At 36.1% G+C, this 17,691-nt stretch overlaps 1 protein-coding gene across 1 annotated transcript in view; it reads right to left on the bottom strand.

Moving 5' to 3' along the window:
- ABHD12 (abhydrolase domain containing 12, lysophospholipase) overlaps positions 1-17,691 on the bottom strand; it is a 37,097-nt gene that overhangs the window by 1,832 nt on the left and 17,574 nt on the right. Inside the window, exons 4-12 of the mRNA XM_039320875.1 lie at positions 12,547-12,666; positions 10,841-10,871; positions 10,401-10,446; positions 8,327-8,456; positions 6,773-6,810; positions 5,882-5,961; positions 2,665-2,747; positions 2,020-2,098; positions 634-761 (exon numbers count right to left, since the gene is read on the bottom strand). Coding sequence (XP_039176809.1) covers positions 634-761; positions 2,020-2,098; positions 2,665-2,747; positions 5,882-5,961; positions 6,773-6,810; positions 8,327-8,456; positions 10,401-10,446; positions 10,841-10,871; positions 12,547-12,666 — 735 coding nt within the window. The remainder of the gene's footprint in view (positions 1-633; positions 762-2,019; positions 2,099-2,664; positions 2,748-5,881; positions 5,962-6,772; positions 6,811-8,326; positions 8,457-10,400; positions 10,447-10,840; positions 10,872-12,546; positions 12,667-17,691) is intronic.

Below are 17,691 nucleotides of genomic sequence, written 5' to 3' on the forward strand. Positions count from 1 at the left end.
CTAGGAAGGAAAAAAAAACCAGTTGTTTATTGTGTCAAATATTTTGCTATTTTAGGTTCATCTTTTTCCTCTTCTCCCCATATTTGTCAGCATATAACACAACTCTTTCCTTTCCTGCATGGCTCAATAGTAGATTTTTTTTAATGCTGTGAGAAGAGGAATGCTTATCAAATCTGTGACCTGATCTTTAACAGTAAACTCTTGTAGGAGTCATTTGCCTTTATATAGCTGGGAGAACCCTGGGACATACAGAATGCACTCTGGGGAGAAAAACCAGGGTCTACATCTAGCAAGATTAAAAATAAAAGATCAGATACTTTGTCTTGACAATAAAAGTTCAGAGATTGTTCCCAAGAGATTGACTTGCTCTAAGACAAAAATATGATATAAACTGACAGCTCACAAGAAGGGAAGCAGACATAACAAACAGTTCTACTACTTCTAAACATTCATGTCATAAAAACAATGTCAAAATATTCCACAGTATCTCTCTTTTGTATCCCTGTAATACAAATTCCAAAACCACTGGGAAAATTACTCTTCAGATGTGATGGACTACATTTGCTAGAATTGCCAACCAGCTCATCCCCCCAGACTAATATTATGTGACGTATGAATTATCCTTTTAATTACCGTAATATTCGAGGTAACTCTGGGCTCTTGTAGATGTATTTATGCCTGTATCCTAGCTCTTTGTGAAATGGAACAAACTGTACTTTGTAATCACGAAAGTTCCGAGATGGGGCAGCAATGTTGTATAGCTGTAAAGATATTTAAAAGCAAATCCTTTCACCATATTAAAATTAAATACAAGATAGTACAGATAATTCCCAGTTTAAGAACAAATTTCATTTTCAAGGTCTAGTCAACTATTAAGTTGAATTTGTATGTAACCTGGAACAGTTTACATACTGTTAATATGTATAAATAGTATTGTGTAATTAAGTTAAACCATTGTATATTTAACTTGAATTTTGCTACTATAAACTCCATCCTTAATTATGGGTCACCCTAAAAGCAGGGTGTTCTTAACCTGGGGACTTGCTGTACTGTACAAGTCTTTGGACCTAAGAAGTTCAACAAAACTGGTAATTACAGAAAAAGAGTCCCTTAACATTCATCAAAATGGCACTAATGCACTGTTATAATGAAAATATGTTTTGATTATGTTTTAATGGTTCCACTTTTAATTGTTAGTTCTTTATTATTATTTTTTTACTGTGTATGCTGCTCACATATGAGAGATCTGTGGCTATATAAATATGATAAACAGACTAATCATTCTGGCCAAAGGCCATGGAATGATGAGAATTACTGTCTAATATTTATGACTGCACTGAGTTGAAACTAAAATTCAAATTTTCTCTTGTATAAATTTTCCTGACTTTTCATTCTGTGGTACACAAAGAGAGAATCTCTTTGATTGCACAGACTTAACTCTTTCTTTCTCTAGATACAAGACAGCTGTCAGCTCCTATTTCACCAATTCCAACAATGATGACTAAAACCAAGTCATGGCAATAATTCCAGATTACAGGAGAATATAAAACCATGCACATGACACACTGTATTTCACATTCTTCTCTGATACCCCTTCTGTTGAAGACACTCTATACCATCTCATTCTCAGCAATTTTAAAGGCTGTGCAGAGATGGAAAATGACAGACAAGGCTACAGCTTTGTATCTTAGAATAAGAAGGAGCAGAAGGATTATCAAGGAGGAACATAGCGATCTGCTCCATGATTTTCTAATTTATCTAGGATGATGATACTTGAATGAAAACACATTTTAAAAGTAGCTTCCTTGACGATATAAAAGGAGAGTGAGACAGAGTTAAGCTATCTGTCTCCATCAACACTCTGAAAATGCATTTCTTCCAATAGCAGCAGTCAAGGTTTGATATATTGATTTGCCCCACAAAAATTAAATTGCAATTATTCAAGCCCAGATACTATTCTAAGTCTTTCAGGATATTTATAAAGTTACAACGGGGCAAGAGTTAAAAATAAAGCAGCACCTTTTTTCCAAGATGAAATGGAACCACAGGATCATCTTCAGCATGAAGAATAAGCAGAGAGCATGAAATGTGCTTCACACTGTAAATACAACACATACCAAACAATTAATTGGGTATATTTTAAAAATATGAACAAAATATGAATATCTCTTTACTTTATTCAAGGTTAACTGTTGGAAAGTTCAGAATCACAGAATTTTATGCTTTTGTACATTATTTTATTACACTGTTTGAGGATTTGGAAAAATAAGTAGTTTTGCAATAGTCTTCCAGTGCAGATTATTTGCATTTGTGCAATTACATTCAGGAAAAAATGGCTAAAATAAAATTTGCTGTCCAATCAAAAATGGAATAGCATGAAAGAATAAAAATCTTAATTTTCCAAAGAAACAACTATCCCAAAGGCTATATTTCTGTTAGACAAAATGCTTTACTTTGTTACAATGAACTGCTGGCTTTTTTTAAAAAAAAAATGTACAATTTCCTGAGCCAAGGTAGCTGAACAGGAAAAGCAGGGATAGGTTCATCCATGACACAATAATTCTGTGAAAACCTTTCAGAATAACAGTTTTTTTTTTTCTGTCACTGAAAACCTCAAAGAGCAAGTGGTGGAGGAGGGAGTCAATAGATATTTTATTTACTTACTTCTCATCATTGGCAAACTTTATTCCGCTCGATGTGATAGGGTCAAGGAAAAACCAGTCAAATCCCGGGAAAAATCTATATATCTGGAAAAAGTTTGCAAAATGTCACAGGCAAATTTTCTATTTATGGCACAGGTATACAGGAGTATAAGAAGTGTAATTTAAGAATTCATAAACACAATTTGCGTCTTTAATCACACACTTTTCATGCCTTGTTTATATCCCAATTTCACCATAGGTAACTTAATGATCCTAAATTAGTGAAAAAATTGTTAGATAAATCATATGACTGTACCACTGAAGCAATGGTAGTCCTGATAGAGGCCTTGTGCTTCTCCTGTCTTGCTGCTTCCTTCCTGGCCTGGTCTAGCAAACTTCCTTTGGCAGGAAGGATCTACTGCCCTGCCATGCTCACCTCAGCTTCTAATTCCCATCATCTTGGCCTTTTTGTGTGGCCAGGACTCCACCACCACCACCTAGCCCAGCGGTTCTCAACCTATGGGTCGCGACCCCATTTGGGGTCGATCGATCATTTCTCGGGGGTCGCCAAACAAGGCGATCCGCCATTTTTCCCCCTCAGGGGGCAGCGCTGCGCATGCGCGCCATGCGTGGGGGCGGCGCCACATATGCACGCTGCGCATGGGGGCGGCGCCACATTTGCACGCTGCGCATGGGGGCGGCGCCGCGCATGCACGCGGCGCCGCGCATGCACAGCACGTTTGTGTGACGGGGGTCGCCGTCACACAAACGTTGAGAACCACTGACCTAGCCCCATGGCTCTTCACCACCCCTAGCTCACCTCAACTATTTTCTTTCTCCTGCTGCTGACAAGGTGTGCCCAGCTGCAAGGTATTACAGTGGCCTTGCAAGGAAGAAGACAGCGAAGGTCAGCTGAAGGCACCAGGAGGCTGCAGGGATAGCAGAGTGCAGGACAGAGGAGTGCAAGGGGGAGTGCAAAGTGGTGAGGGCAGCAGGGACTGTGGAGTGCAGGGCAACCAATAAAGCAGATCGGAGAAATAGGGAGGGGGGGGAGTGGAAAAGCATGCTGCAGTCATAAATGTGATGACTTGCAAAGTGCCCAAATTTTGATCACATGAGCACAAAGGTGTTGCAATGATTGCAACTTTGATGACTGGTCATAACTGCCATTCATTCAGTGCTCTTGTATATATGAACAGTCACTCAACAAATGGTTATTAAATAAGGATTCCCTGTACTGCAATACACTCTACATTGGCTCACTTTGCAAACTGCCTGGAAGCTAAATTCGTAAAATATGTCTATTAGTTTACTAACTAATGCTAATGGTAACAAATGCATAACACTGAGTTCACTTGATGTTTAACTCTTTCAACCAACTGTCAACTGCTTTCTGGACAATTTAATTTATTTTAATGTGGTGCTATTATATTGGATAAAAGATTTAGGCCTGATAATGTGATGGGGCCATCTCTACCATTATAAACCTGTACAAATATTTTAAGATACAGAATAGTCCTTTCTCAAGATACCCACCCTTGCTGAGGCCTATCTATTAGGCTAAATTGGTTCTTTACATTTGGATCCTATTCTTCTACCTTTAGGAAAGCGGTTCCTTTAGCAACAACTTCGCACATAATCTGAATTATAGTAGTACTAAAACAAAGAAGCATAATAATGTATCTTATTGTAGGATACTTGGTGCTCTCTAACCTTAGTTGTTTTCTTGAAGATGTTTCATTACCAAACTAGGTAACATCATCATGCAATGTATCTTACGGATATAAATATATAGCTGCGGTGTCAAATAATTCAGGACAATATATAATTTAAAAATAAGTACATACAGTAAATGTCATATGAAATGTATTTTTACAAAAGTACTTCCAAAACTTTATATCAAAATTTTGATTTTATGTTATTTCATTAGACAGGCCCACATTTCTTGAGATTACCTGGCCTGAAGGTAGGGGCAGGAATTCTTATCCTATTTTTTGTGCTTGTATTGCAAGTGGAAGAACTGGACTAACCTTAGCAGGATCAAGTGTATTTACTACTTGGATATACGCTTCCAAGAAATATTAGGGCTGTAGGCTAGGACTTTTTTTTTTTAAAGAAAAACACATTATGGAAGATGGTAATGGCAAAGCACTTCCACAGTACTACTAAGGAAACTATTTGGACGTATCCTTGAAATTATCAAGAGTTAAGTTGGATTTGAAGATGATTTTACTCTCCTGTAGCAGAGAAAAGAAATATTTCTTGAGATCATATTGGGTCCTTGAGTGTAAAAGGAGGAGGAAAAAGGGAGGAAAGATTACAATTCTTTCTTCTAAAATTAAATATATTATCTTTATTGGGGGGGGGGTTCATTCTATGGTAGTGTAAAAAAGCTTTGTTATCTAAGTGTTGATAAAAAAAAACTTTTTGAAAACTGACCAGTGTGATAAGAAGAGGCAGCTTTCCCTTCTATGGCTTTGTTCTACTCTGTCTGATCACTGTTATACTTTCACAGTACTCCTTTTTCACACTTTCATTAGCATAGAGCAGTAATTCATTATAAATGGAAAAAGAACTTCCAACTAGTCCAGAGGTGGAACTCTAATGATTATGTCAGACAAGGTTTTTAAATAGCACCGGTATTCCAATGATGTTAGTATTGAATTTGCAGCACCTCTATTTTCAGCAGAGTCCTTACAAGGTGCTACACTAGAAGATGCATTTTAATTTCTGGTGAACTATAAGGTGAGGATTAGCTATTGTTTCAAAGTCTATTAAAAAATTATTCAAAGTATAAAGTAACAGTCACTTATAAGTTCCGGAATGTACATACAGAATGTATCTGCAACTCCTTCAATACTTATTCCTTCTGGCTATGAATTTGTAAAATGTAAAAATATCGAAGCCTATTTCCAGAGGGTTAACACTTACATATATTCTTACACTCCTTTCTAAATGACTTCATTCCAAAAAAAAGGCCAATTACCTGGAACTATACTATCAGAAATCTTACACAGATTTTTTTTTTGCTGAATATGCTCATTTTATACATGGAATTATTTCAGTCTTTCTGGGCTGGGAAACCTCCTGGCAGAGAAAACAATACTTTGCACATATGGGAAAAAAATTGAAACAAAAAACCTTGATATGTGTTGCTTATTGGATATGTTGAGAATTCTCAAGGAAACCTAAATATGATAAAATAAGATGGGAATTTTAGCATGTAAATCTATACTTACCACTGAAAAGGGGTGACTTTTTGCTTCTTCACGTATGTTTGTAAAAGGTGATTCTAATACCAGGGCATCTGGGGGAGTTTCTGAAAAATATAGAGCATTGTCCATTTCAGCCAAACTATCGGTACATCTCTACAAGAATATGTCTTGTATCTACCTCGAAGGACATCAAAGTAGTGTGGAGGAATGCAAATCCAGAGTTGGAACTACACATAGAGGCATAATCGCAAGAAGACTTTCAGGTGTTCAAAAATATGTCATTATTTTCAATTTATATCTGGATAAACAGTATGTATTATTACATTATTTTTAAAGCCACTTAGACAAACTACCAAATGAATAAGCTCTGGCTTAGAGTTCAGAAGGAGAGTATGATATCCTGAACTCTGATAGCATTTAAAAACCTCTAAAATAAAATTTCACAGGCTGAACAACTGCACTTATCTTTTGAAGATACAAATGCAGTATGTTAACTACTCTGCCAGATTTAAAAATTGTTAGCCAAATCCACCCATCACAGAAGAGCTGAGCAAAGAGGCTTTTTGCAGCTGGTAAAAACTACTACAGCCTCCAGAGAACTTCAAACATTATCAAACTATGTATAAGAGAAGAACACTATGATGTATAACAAGAAAATAATTATATTATGTTAATCAAAGTTAAATAAAACATTCATTTTTATGGTATCCTCTTTCAATGCCACACCTATCAACAGTCAAGTGTTTTGGCCTGCAAAAAACTACTCACCATGATGGAATCATTATGTCACTCTGACATTTTAATAATAGTTTTACTGCTAAATACTGATCTATTTAAACCTTTCTCAAAGACAAGAGAAAATATGGTTGATATGAAATGCTCCTTGATAACATCATGTAGAAAAAGTTATCTTACCTCTTTCACAAAGACGTCTTACTAGATTGGTTGCAACTCTAGAAGCAAAACAGAGTTAAATGTTGATTACAGAGAGCTCTCACCTAGTTCTCTTCTTAAACCTTTTTTATAACTCTACTTCATTTATCTTATTTCCTACTTCGAAAAACATAAAACATTATGGTTTGACACATCACTTCATCATAAGAAAGCAGCAATGAGTGATGGAATTCTGGAATGTTTAATATGAGGCCATGACATAAACAACAGCTCTATCTCTCTAATCTAAATTTAAAAAAGTATATTCTATTTATAGATTGCTAATAAAACACTATTCATCAGATCAGTTTCACACATTGCTCCAGTAGAAATTAAAGTAGTAAACAGTAAACTGCTGCCCATCATTTGTAATGCAATGTATAACTCAAATCTAAGATGCCTGAATGATATTAGTCTTTTATTTGTCAATCTAAAGAAGCATTTGTGTAAATCTAAATGCTTATGACTTCCTCTTATCTTAAAACTAAAATGCTTTGGATTCCAAGTTCTTCTCAGTGGACCCAAACTGAATATGGGATATTTATATTGTCAAAGTAATTTTGATAAATTTCCTGCAGCTCTGTTTTGCAATTGCAACTTACTTTTTTTTTGGAGCTTATGCATTCCACTAATAAAGAGAAGAGAAGAGAAGAGAAGAGAAGAGAAGAGAAGAGAAGAGAAGAGAAGAGAAGACAAGAAAAACCCCTTGATTGGAGTCTTTTTGCGAATGAAAGGGTCTTTCTATATATGAAAGGCAATTTATGTCCAACTCCCTGGTGGGAGGGGGGCACCCACACATTTATCATTAAATAACACAATAAGAAACCACTACATGCGGGATACTTAATCTAAAACCTAAATCTTTAAAAAGGGGTATTTACTGATTACATTTCTTATTTCTATTTTTTAATGAGCATAGTTCCATTAGAAGTGGCTCTATCTCCTCTCTTTAAACCCCATTTGCATATTCTTCCATTTAAACTCTGAAAAATCAATTTCCTCCAGCCGTTTGGCCTCCTTTGACTACTAACAATGAAGTTTTGAATTTACTGGTGTCTTTGGCAGCATCTGCACTGAGAATGTAGTTCAAGCATGTGTAATAGAAAAGACAATAGCTACAGCACATGCAAGTCTAAGCTCATTAGGAAAGTGAGCATTAGCAATAGCATTTAGCAATAGCAATAGCACTTAGACTTATATACTGCTTCACAGTGCTTTACAGAACTCTCTAATATAGGTCCTAATTTTACTAACCTCGGAAAAATGGAAGGCTGAAGAAGCAAAAAGTTCTTGATATCAGCAAAGATATAACTTTCATTAATGTCTTTCAAGTAAAGACATTAATGGGAAGATCAATCTATAGAAGTACAAAATATTCCAAAAGTATTCAACTGACTCTGTCATAATCCACTTTTCTGTGATAGGAACATTTTGTGTGGAGTCTTGGGGATATTTTTGCCAGCAGAATGTAAACCTTAAATGATGCCACTAATATTCTAAAATTCTGCTTAGATCATCTGAAAAATAGATGTTTACCCAGTGCCCAAGGAGTGTCCCCATATATAAACTGGATTGTCTCCACTTCTCGCTTTTATCCAGTCAAATACATGAAGAGCATCATAGGTCATCCCACTTTCTGAGGGAGTGCCTATAGAGTCTCCCCATCCTGAAAGAGATAAAAATAAATATTCCAAGAATCATACTTAAGCTGCTAATCAAAATATAGGATTTGGTTTCATTTTTCAATTAAGACCAAAGAGCACAATGAGTCAGGACATTGGAAATGAATAGGTAAATTCTCGATTACCTTTCATTTTCTTGGAACAGGCTAAAATACACAATAAAATAAAATGGGGTTGACATAATGTAGAAACTAAAGTTGTACCAGGCCTATTCAACTGGATTCCAGTATGCCTTTAAATGTTCAAGGAGAATTTCTGACTGATAAGACTGTTTTGCTAATGGAACTGAGTGGGACAATTTCTTTTACAAAATCTTAAAACTACAGTAAAAACTTATTGAGAGTTTTCCTACCTCCAAATAGATTTTAAGGATTCTTGGGGGGGGGGTGCAATTACAGGAGAATTTTTCTGCATTTAAAAACTACCATATGAAAACAAACTCAGTTACCTGCCAACTATGCTGGTTCTAGTTCCATTGGACCTAAAGCATCTTAGAATTCTCAGGATCCCAATTCCTACAATTTTCTCCCCAACACACACACACACTCAGCTAAGAATGCTGAATAGGAATTGTGGAAGTTGCCATCTCAGCACATCTAAAAAATGTCAGGCTGGGAGGAGTCACACTAAAAAGATTAACTTCAATTGCAGCAAAATTTCTGGGAATATCTGCTTTTCAATCATTTGAGGTTGAATATGAGAAATGGAACTGACTTACAAGCTGAACTAAAATAAAAAAAACTTTATCTTGTGAAAACTGCAAAGCTAATTGAAAGCTCTAATAACCTTTTTTAAAATGAAGTACTGCTCAAGAAAATTACACTTGAAATAGACTGTTTGTCCCTCTATGACCTGATTCTTCCTGGCAGAAAAAAATATATTCAACAATATGTTGAAGTAGCTAATGCCCTATTTTAGGAACCAGATGCCTCCTATGCTACTTTTTAACATTCAAGCCTACATGTTTTTAGGAAATCTAAGATTATCTTCTGTTTAGCAGTAGTGACGTTTGTTAGCAGATTGAGTACATGAGGCTTGTATCCATACAAAACAGCAGGGTTTTTGTTATTATTGTTAGCTGATTTAATTTCAGAAAGGCAAGGCATACTGCATGAAGAACTTTAATGCATCTGGAAATTGTGAAAATGTACATATTTACAACTGTTTGTCGTACTGTTCAGCTCACAATAATTCCGTATCTCAGCACTGCTGAAGTCATTCAAGTAAAGTTGTCATTAAACATTAATGGGAAGATCTATTTATGGAAGTATAAAATATTCCCAAAGTATTCAGTCAAAATGTACTAGAGAAACTAACATTTTTAAAGGCTTGGCACAGGATTCACTGCTTACTATGTAGTTTGAATAACTGTTTGAAAAAAACGAATTAGGTACAAGCAAAAAATATCATTTTTAAGTATTTTCAAGCATGAAACTTTGCAGAACTCCACAGAACAATCTATGGATGTGAAACTGCTGCTATGCTATTAAATGGACTGTTTTAACCATTCTGGAGTATTTTTTGCTGGAAGCAGAACTCTTCTGCGTTCAAAAAGTTGTTTTTGGCTCAGAATTTCTTGTTTCACATTCAAAACAGCAGCTTCAAAATAGATTATTTTGTGAAGTTTTTCATTTGAGATCCAACATTTTGCATATTCTTACTGTTAATTAAACAATTCATTTGTAAATATTCTGTAATAGATTTATAATTTATTTACAATTAATTTATAAAAATAGGGAATTACTATTAACAGACCTTGCTCCACAATTTGGGGTATTAATAAAACACACAAACTCCTGCAAATTATGTGGTTAATGAAATTCAAGAAATAGCCAATAGGTTGGTTAAAACAAAACAGCCACCCATATTTGGGGACAAAAGGATAAACAATGTAGTCTAAGAACAAAAATGTAGTCTAATGATCTTACCTCTATAATCAAATGTGACTACATGGTAACCAAGAAAACTTAAAACCTGTATGGGAAGATAAGCAACTTCAAATAAATTAAAGAAACACTTTTAAAATAATAATCACTACATGCTAATAAATTCCTTCACTTTCACATGGCAATATACAAGGTTCTCATTTTTAATGGAAAGTGGCAACTTTTCAAGATGCAATATTTCATTGTGTTGTGGAATGGAACAAATCATAAAAGGCTTACAATATGACTGACACTGATGCGTAATGTACAGTTTTGAGTACCTTCTTATATTTCTAACTCTTATTTATTTTACCTTATCAGGGAACAAGGCACATAAATTAAATAAATGTAAACTACAGAAGACAAATACAGGTTCATGTTGCTTTTAATAGCAATGCATAACAGTATTTAGAACTTATAAGTAACAACACCACAATTCCTACCTTGTAAAGTTCCACACGATGACCCCCTCCTCTGTTAAGAAATGTTGGGAAAATAAAGTTAAAATCAATATAAAACATTGTGTTACATAATTTTCTAATGTCAGCATAAATATGAGCTGGCTTTTAATGAAAAACCTGTTATTAGAAATAATTCAAGAACCACTGATTTCAATAAACCCTTACTTAAAACAGTAGACTTAGCTACTTGCTAGGGCAGAAGCACTGCTAACTGGAATTTACATAATTCTATTCATGTCATTCAGAAGTCAGCCAGAAATCAAAGTTTGAATTGCAGATATTGAACTAAATTGTGTCCAACTGTAATTACAACGCTTCACTCATATAGCCAGCCAAAATTCTTTATATTCTTGCATTTGGAACGGCCTTCAAGGTCTCCAGACGTACTGAAAATCTGTAAGTGGATCTCAGATATATAAAACATGTACAGAGACCAATGAATATTTCTGAGCTAGAAGATCTCCGCAAGGAAGTTTTTTTTAAAAAAAGCAAGAATAGAAGGTCTTTTAGCTGGCTATAAGAAACTTAAAAGCTATTACTTATGCCAAAGAAGATGTTACTAAATACTGACTGGAAGAGCGAATATACTTTCTACATCTATCGTATTCAATATTTCCTTACTTGGAATCTGTAAACAACTGCACATTAACAATAAATTCCATTCAAATGCATAGTAGTATTGAAATCCAAAACATCCACCATGTTAGCCGTCAATGCCAGCAGATCTATTAGCCTGATGTCCCTTGTTCTAACAGAATCCAAGCCAGAAAGGTACATTAAAATCTGCATACAAGTAAGGAAAGTTGCCTCACTTAAGAGGAGCAGTTTACAAAGGCAGAAAATCATTTTATATACAGTTCAAACATACTGGGTTTGAAATGAGTTCTTTCATTTGACACATCTCTGATGCAGCATACATGCTCAGTAACTAATATGTAGCAAGTAACATTCCATAGCATCCTATAATATTCTTGGTATGATCTTGTTAATGTTTATCTTCACATTCAGGAAAACTGTTTCTCACATTATGAGTTTGCAGTTAAGTAAAATTCAGGTCAGTGTCCTTCACAGGTTTAAACCAGTTCTCTTATCAGTATAGCTTTCTTTGTTCCTCCAAAAATTAGAAACATTAATCAACAGAACTCCTAGTTACTGAAAACATTAATCAAAGAGGCCCTGCTCTGCTGCTGCCATCAACTATGTTGTCTAATCTTGGGATCTAAACTGTGGTACAATGCCATTGAATCTTATCTGATGAAAAGACAGTAAGAGAAACACATTGAAAAATTAACTACAGTAAACAAGACATAGGCTGGCTTCAGCATGAACATTACTAATTATATCCAAAACTGTTGTTAGAAAAAAGTGTATTTCTTCCTTTTCCCCCCTTCACATTTTAAAATGAATCAGACAAGCAAAATGCCAGAGTGTTTCCCTCATAGATGCGGCAAAATAAAAGTCCTTTAATAAAATCCTTTCTACTCTGCAGTCTTATATTCACATCTGAATTTGATTTGATTTGATTATATTCACACACAAACACACACACACACACACACGCACGTGTGTGTGTGTGTGTGTGTGTGTGTGTGTGTGTGTGTATTGCAGTACTTGCCCTGCCTAATGAAGAATGAGCCCTGAATAGATTTAAATTATGGGCATTATTTACATTTTTGTGTTTTGCTTACCTAGTCCCTGCATTTCCGTGCAAATAAAGGATTACAGGGTTATTGGAACCCAAAATATCCTCGTACCATAGTTGGTCCTTCCCTTGAGCATCTTTCCATAAAAATGTGGGAACTGTGTGCCTAAAAAAAAATGGTAACAAGAATTGTTTCATTGTTTCCTTGCATATTTTCATCCTATCTTAGTAACTTCCCTGCTTCAGAAGCCTATAGGACAGTTATGGTGAATCTTTTAGAGACTGAGTGCCCAAAAACTGGCCCCGCCCCTGCTCTATCCCCTGCCCTGCCCCCCGCCTGCCCGCAGGGCCACTCACTACCTCCAGGGCCTGTCGCAGATCACCCAGGCAGCCCAGCAGCACCATGGCAGCCATGCCCTCTGTCCACGCCCCGCAGCATCAACTGTGCATGATGGGGCATGAGGGCAGAGTCTTGTCTACACTGCCTGGCTGCCATGTCCTTGGCTGCGTTGCTCCGCATGGGCCACACTCGAGGGCGACTCTCCTCCAGGGGGGCTGCTGGTGAGGGGGTGGTCGTGGGGGGAGGCAAGGCTGGGGCAACGGCACGGATGTCCACAGAGAGGGCTCTGAGTGCTGCCTCTGGCACCCGTGCCATAGGTTCGCCAACACTGCTATAGGAAATGTAAAGTAAGTTATATACAGTATCTAGAATTAGTATACAAACCATCAGCAATGAATTGTGTGCTGAATTCCTTCCAGAATTTCTAGAGTTTTAATTCAGCTGTTCTCAATTGGAACCATAGAATATTTCAAGGGAGCTACAAGTAAAAAACATGTAATGGGGCAGCACAGAAATTGTATAGTAATACAGATACTGTCTTGTTGGTGCCAGATTCCCAGTGTCCCAGTTAAAAGTTAAGAAGTTTGGTCTGCAAATTGAAGCCTATTTACCAAATAACACAACAATACTTATGGCTTATGTAAGATATTTGTCGCTGACAAGTTCAGACAAGAAACACTTTTCACATGAAAACTTAAAACAGTTATTAAAGGGAAAACAATTTTTGAAGAAGACTTATTTCAATAAGAATGATACCCCTTTTGACAATATTATAGCTTCCATGACAGTTACATAAAAAATGTATCGCATTTTTGAAATATGTGGTGCCAGAAGTATTTTGTTTTCACTGCATAGTTCACCACCACCATTTGATTTCAAAATATTTGGAAGGGTTGGATATTCTGGCCTGAACAGTGATCCTTTTGCAGTGGATACTGCTGACATTGATGTTACATTGCAAGAACTGCTCATCAAACTACAGAACAATATAGAAGTTTAATATGAAAGGCAGTTAACTGCATAAAATTAAATGTATGTCAAAATTGTTTATTTCAACAGCCTTGCAATGGGAGTGATTTAAATACTTATTATTGCATACAGAAATCCATTATCTAAAGATAACTGCATTCTTCATTTTGATGCTCTGTGGGAATGGTTGTGGCATTTTTTCAATAGTAAACAGATCGAAAAAGAGATCACTTTTACTAAATGCAACATGTTTTACTTTTCTCTGATATTTTTGAAAAATTTTCTTTGTTAAACAAGCAACTGCAAGGAAGAAAGTGTTACCTTTTATCATGAAAAGAGAAGATTAAGGGATTTTTTGAAAAACTGAAATTATACACATACAATATTGGACATCAGGAATTTTCTGATACTCATATAGATGGATCATTTAAGTAGCTGCGTAATGAAATGGAAATCTGTTTCTACGAGCTTGTGGATATGGATATTGTGGCCTGGATAGTGAATCCATTTGCAAGGAAAACTGCTATTGACATTATATTGCAAGAACTGCTCATCAAACTAAAGAATAAAATAGAAGTCCAAGCAAGTTTTAAATAAGATAAACATTATTTACAGCACAACTTCCAAAATGTTTCCATAATTTTGGGAGAAGAGAAAATTGTTTTTATGGCATTTTCCACATCATACTCAGTAAAATCAGGTTTCAATCAGGTAAGTTATCTTTTAACAGAAATGCGCAACTGCTTGGACAGATGAACAGAGGTGGATTTTTATTTCATGGTAGAAATAAATATAAAAACAAACCAAACAAACAAGAGTTATCCTTAAAAATGCTAGGCTTGTGTTGAATAGCCTCATAACTGTTCTATGTAGAAAAAGGCAAGTTAGCTTTCTGTAGCAAGAGTTCAAAGTCCAGTTTGATTCCATACAATTATATATTTTTATATCACAGGAAATACCCTAGCTTACATTCTGTGCTCATTGATTACAGGTAGTCCTCAACTTATGACCATTCATTTAGCAACTATTTCAAGTTACAGTGGCAATGAAAAAAATGACTTGCAATTGATTCTTGCACTTAGACTGCCACAGTGTCCCTGCCATCACCTGATGTAATGGAATGCACAGATAACCTTGAGGAAAGGGCAGAGGAGATGCTGCCTAGGAAAAAAAGAAATTTAGGAAGGACCCGCCCTAATGGGTCTAGCTGACAGTGTTTCCCAAACTTGACAATTTTAAGGCATGAGGACTTCAACTCCCAGAATTCCACAGCCAGCAACGCTGGCTGTGGAATTCTGGGAGTTGAAGTCCACATGCCTTAAAATTGTCAAGTTTGGGAAACACTGGACTCTAGCAGTTAAAAGTGGCAGGTGGGAAGTTTGTACTTTCAGACTTGCAAGGTTCTGTTAATGTAACTTTACAATAAAGTAGAATTAGTTCATCTAGTCATGTTTCCTATCTGGAAGGTTGACACGTGATTACCGTTTACGACCTTCCCAGCTGGCTTCTGACAAGCAAAATCAATGTGGAAGCCATCAGGGACGGTTGCAAGTAGAGAACTACCTATATTCTTCTACATATATCTGTGTCTGTATACATAGATATGTACATGTGAGTCTTTCCCAACAGTCTTCTCATGAAAAGTATTTGTTACCTTTCATATATTTTGAAAGATCCTGAAGTTGAAACTCAAATACTTTGGCCACCTAATGAGAAGGACTCACTGGAGAAGAGCCTGATGCTGGGAAAGATTGAGGGCAGTAGAAGAATGGGACGACAGAGAATGAGATGGCTGGATGGAGTCACTGAAGCAGTAGGTGTGAACTTAAATGGACTCCAGAAGATGGTAGAGGACAGGAAGACCTGGAGGAACATTGTCCATGGGGTCGCGATGGGTCGGACACGACTTCGCAATTAACAACAACACAATATATTTTGAAATGTTTCTTACCTTTGCTCCTAACACTAAAGTTTGGTGCTTGTTTTTTTCCAACATGCATTGGGCCAATGTGACAAAATAATTGTCCCCCCATCCCCAGTTCAGTAATTCCAGAAGAGATATAATTAAGGCAATTGTGTAAGTAATTTATTAAACCAGCTTTGTGCAGTATAAATCTCATAAATTTAGTTCCTTTCTTATACTATCCTGCTGATTACCATCCATCCATCCATCCATCATTAATTTATAATTTATAACCCTGTTGAGAAGGTTTATAAAATTATTTATAAAATTATATTCTTCTCAAATCCAGTCAGTGTTCATTACTGGGCAAATATAGTTACTAAAGCTCGTTTTTCCATGAGCTACCATCTATATTTTAATTTTATAATAAATAACTTAATTAGCTGTGACCAAAGCTACCATCTATGCATATTGCTGATATCTGAACAATATTTGAAAGTAAATAAGATGCATACACAGTACATTAGAAACCTATTTAGTTTACATCAGTATAACTAATTCAGTTTTCTTTTGGAAAAAGAGTGCAGTCTAACAACCAAGGATGAGAACAATTCTCAGCAAACTTCTGCTTCTTTCCCTGCCATACTTGGGAAAAGAGGTGACTGATATTCTGTATTTTCTACCCTATTTAATTATATTAATTAGGCATGGCTTTTAAAATCAAAATTATGGTTCAGAATAAGTTATGTGTGCAGCACAGATACATGAAGATGAATGCCAAAGATTTAGCAAGGGAGCAGCATTCAATACAAATTTGAAAATAACCTTTGAAATTAAAGAATTTAGAGACACTGCTTTATTATATTTTATTTCCAGCCTCTATTTTCAAGCCTTAATATTATTCCAAGCAGAACTATTTATATTCCAAACACTTGAAAAGATCAATAAAGAAAATAATATGCGTACCGAGAACTATCTAACTTGTTCCCATGCAATTCATAAATTCAAAATCAGTATGGATGGTAACTCCTTGCTTTCCATGGGGATATATCCTGTTTTCCAACCCTTAGCAGTACAAACTTCCAAAAATGGGTTTTCTTTAGGATTATACCAGGAAGAAAGAGTTAAATTTGCCTCTGCATGTCTATTGGGATCCTGTTAATTATCAGCCTTCTTCCCACCAAGCTGATGCAACTGGCAATTTGTAAGTTGTTACTATAACTTAAGTTCCTTAGTATTTCACTAAACTGGCTCTTATTTCTACAAGTTGAAAACAAAGGAATATTAAACAACAATTTTGATACTTTTAAAGTAGTGGTTAGACATAAAAGTAAGTTTTTAACTTTTTTTTTGCCTCCAAAAGAGGCACCAGGTCTTATTTCGGGGGTGTCTTTTTTACTCACCTCCAGCACCGACAGCCCTGCCCAGCCGGTCCATTTCTTCTGACCGAAGGAGCAGCTTCATTCTTCAGTCAGGTCTTTCCGGAAGCTTTTGCAACCGAGTACCAAGCAATGGATTCAATCCATAGCTTGGTTCTCGGATGCAGAGGTCTTGCAGAACTGAACTACAGTAGTGGCCAAAATTGTGGAAACCTTTTGGGAAAAGTGTACAGTAGAAATGCCACCTTTGGTTAAGTTTCCACCAATTTTTCTTCTAATTTCTTTATAACTGTAGCCTTGTTCACTTAATAATATCATTTTACATCGCTTTCTGGGCAACCAGTCAACTCTTTGCACCATTACTTTAATTTTATTATGTTTTACAAGCTCACTAAATAAAAGGACTTGGCCCACTACAGTATGGATTGAATCTATAGCTCAGTTCTGGCTGCATAGGCCTTCTGGAAAGGCCTGTGAATGAGAAATGCAGGCCTGGCTGCAGAAGATGCCACAGAAGAAGTGGGCCTGCAAGGAGAGGCCTAGCTGCAAGGTAAGTGGGTGCGGGGTGCAGTTCCACCCCCCACCATCACCCCAGCTTAA

This window comes from Crotalus tigris, unplaced genomic scaffold, assembly GCF_016545835.1.
Source record: "Crotalus tigris isolate CLP2741 ecotype Arizona unplaced genomic scaffold, ASM1654583v1 scf7180000023713.2527936, whole genome shotgun sequence".
Lineage (NCBI taxonomy): Eukaryota > Metazoa > Chordata > Lepidosauria > Squamata > Viperidae > Crotalus > Crotalus tigris.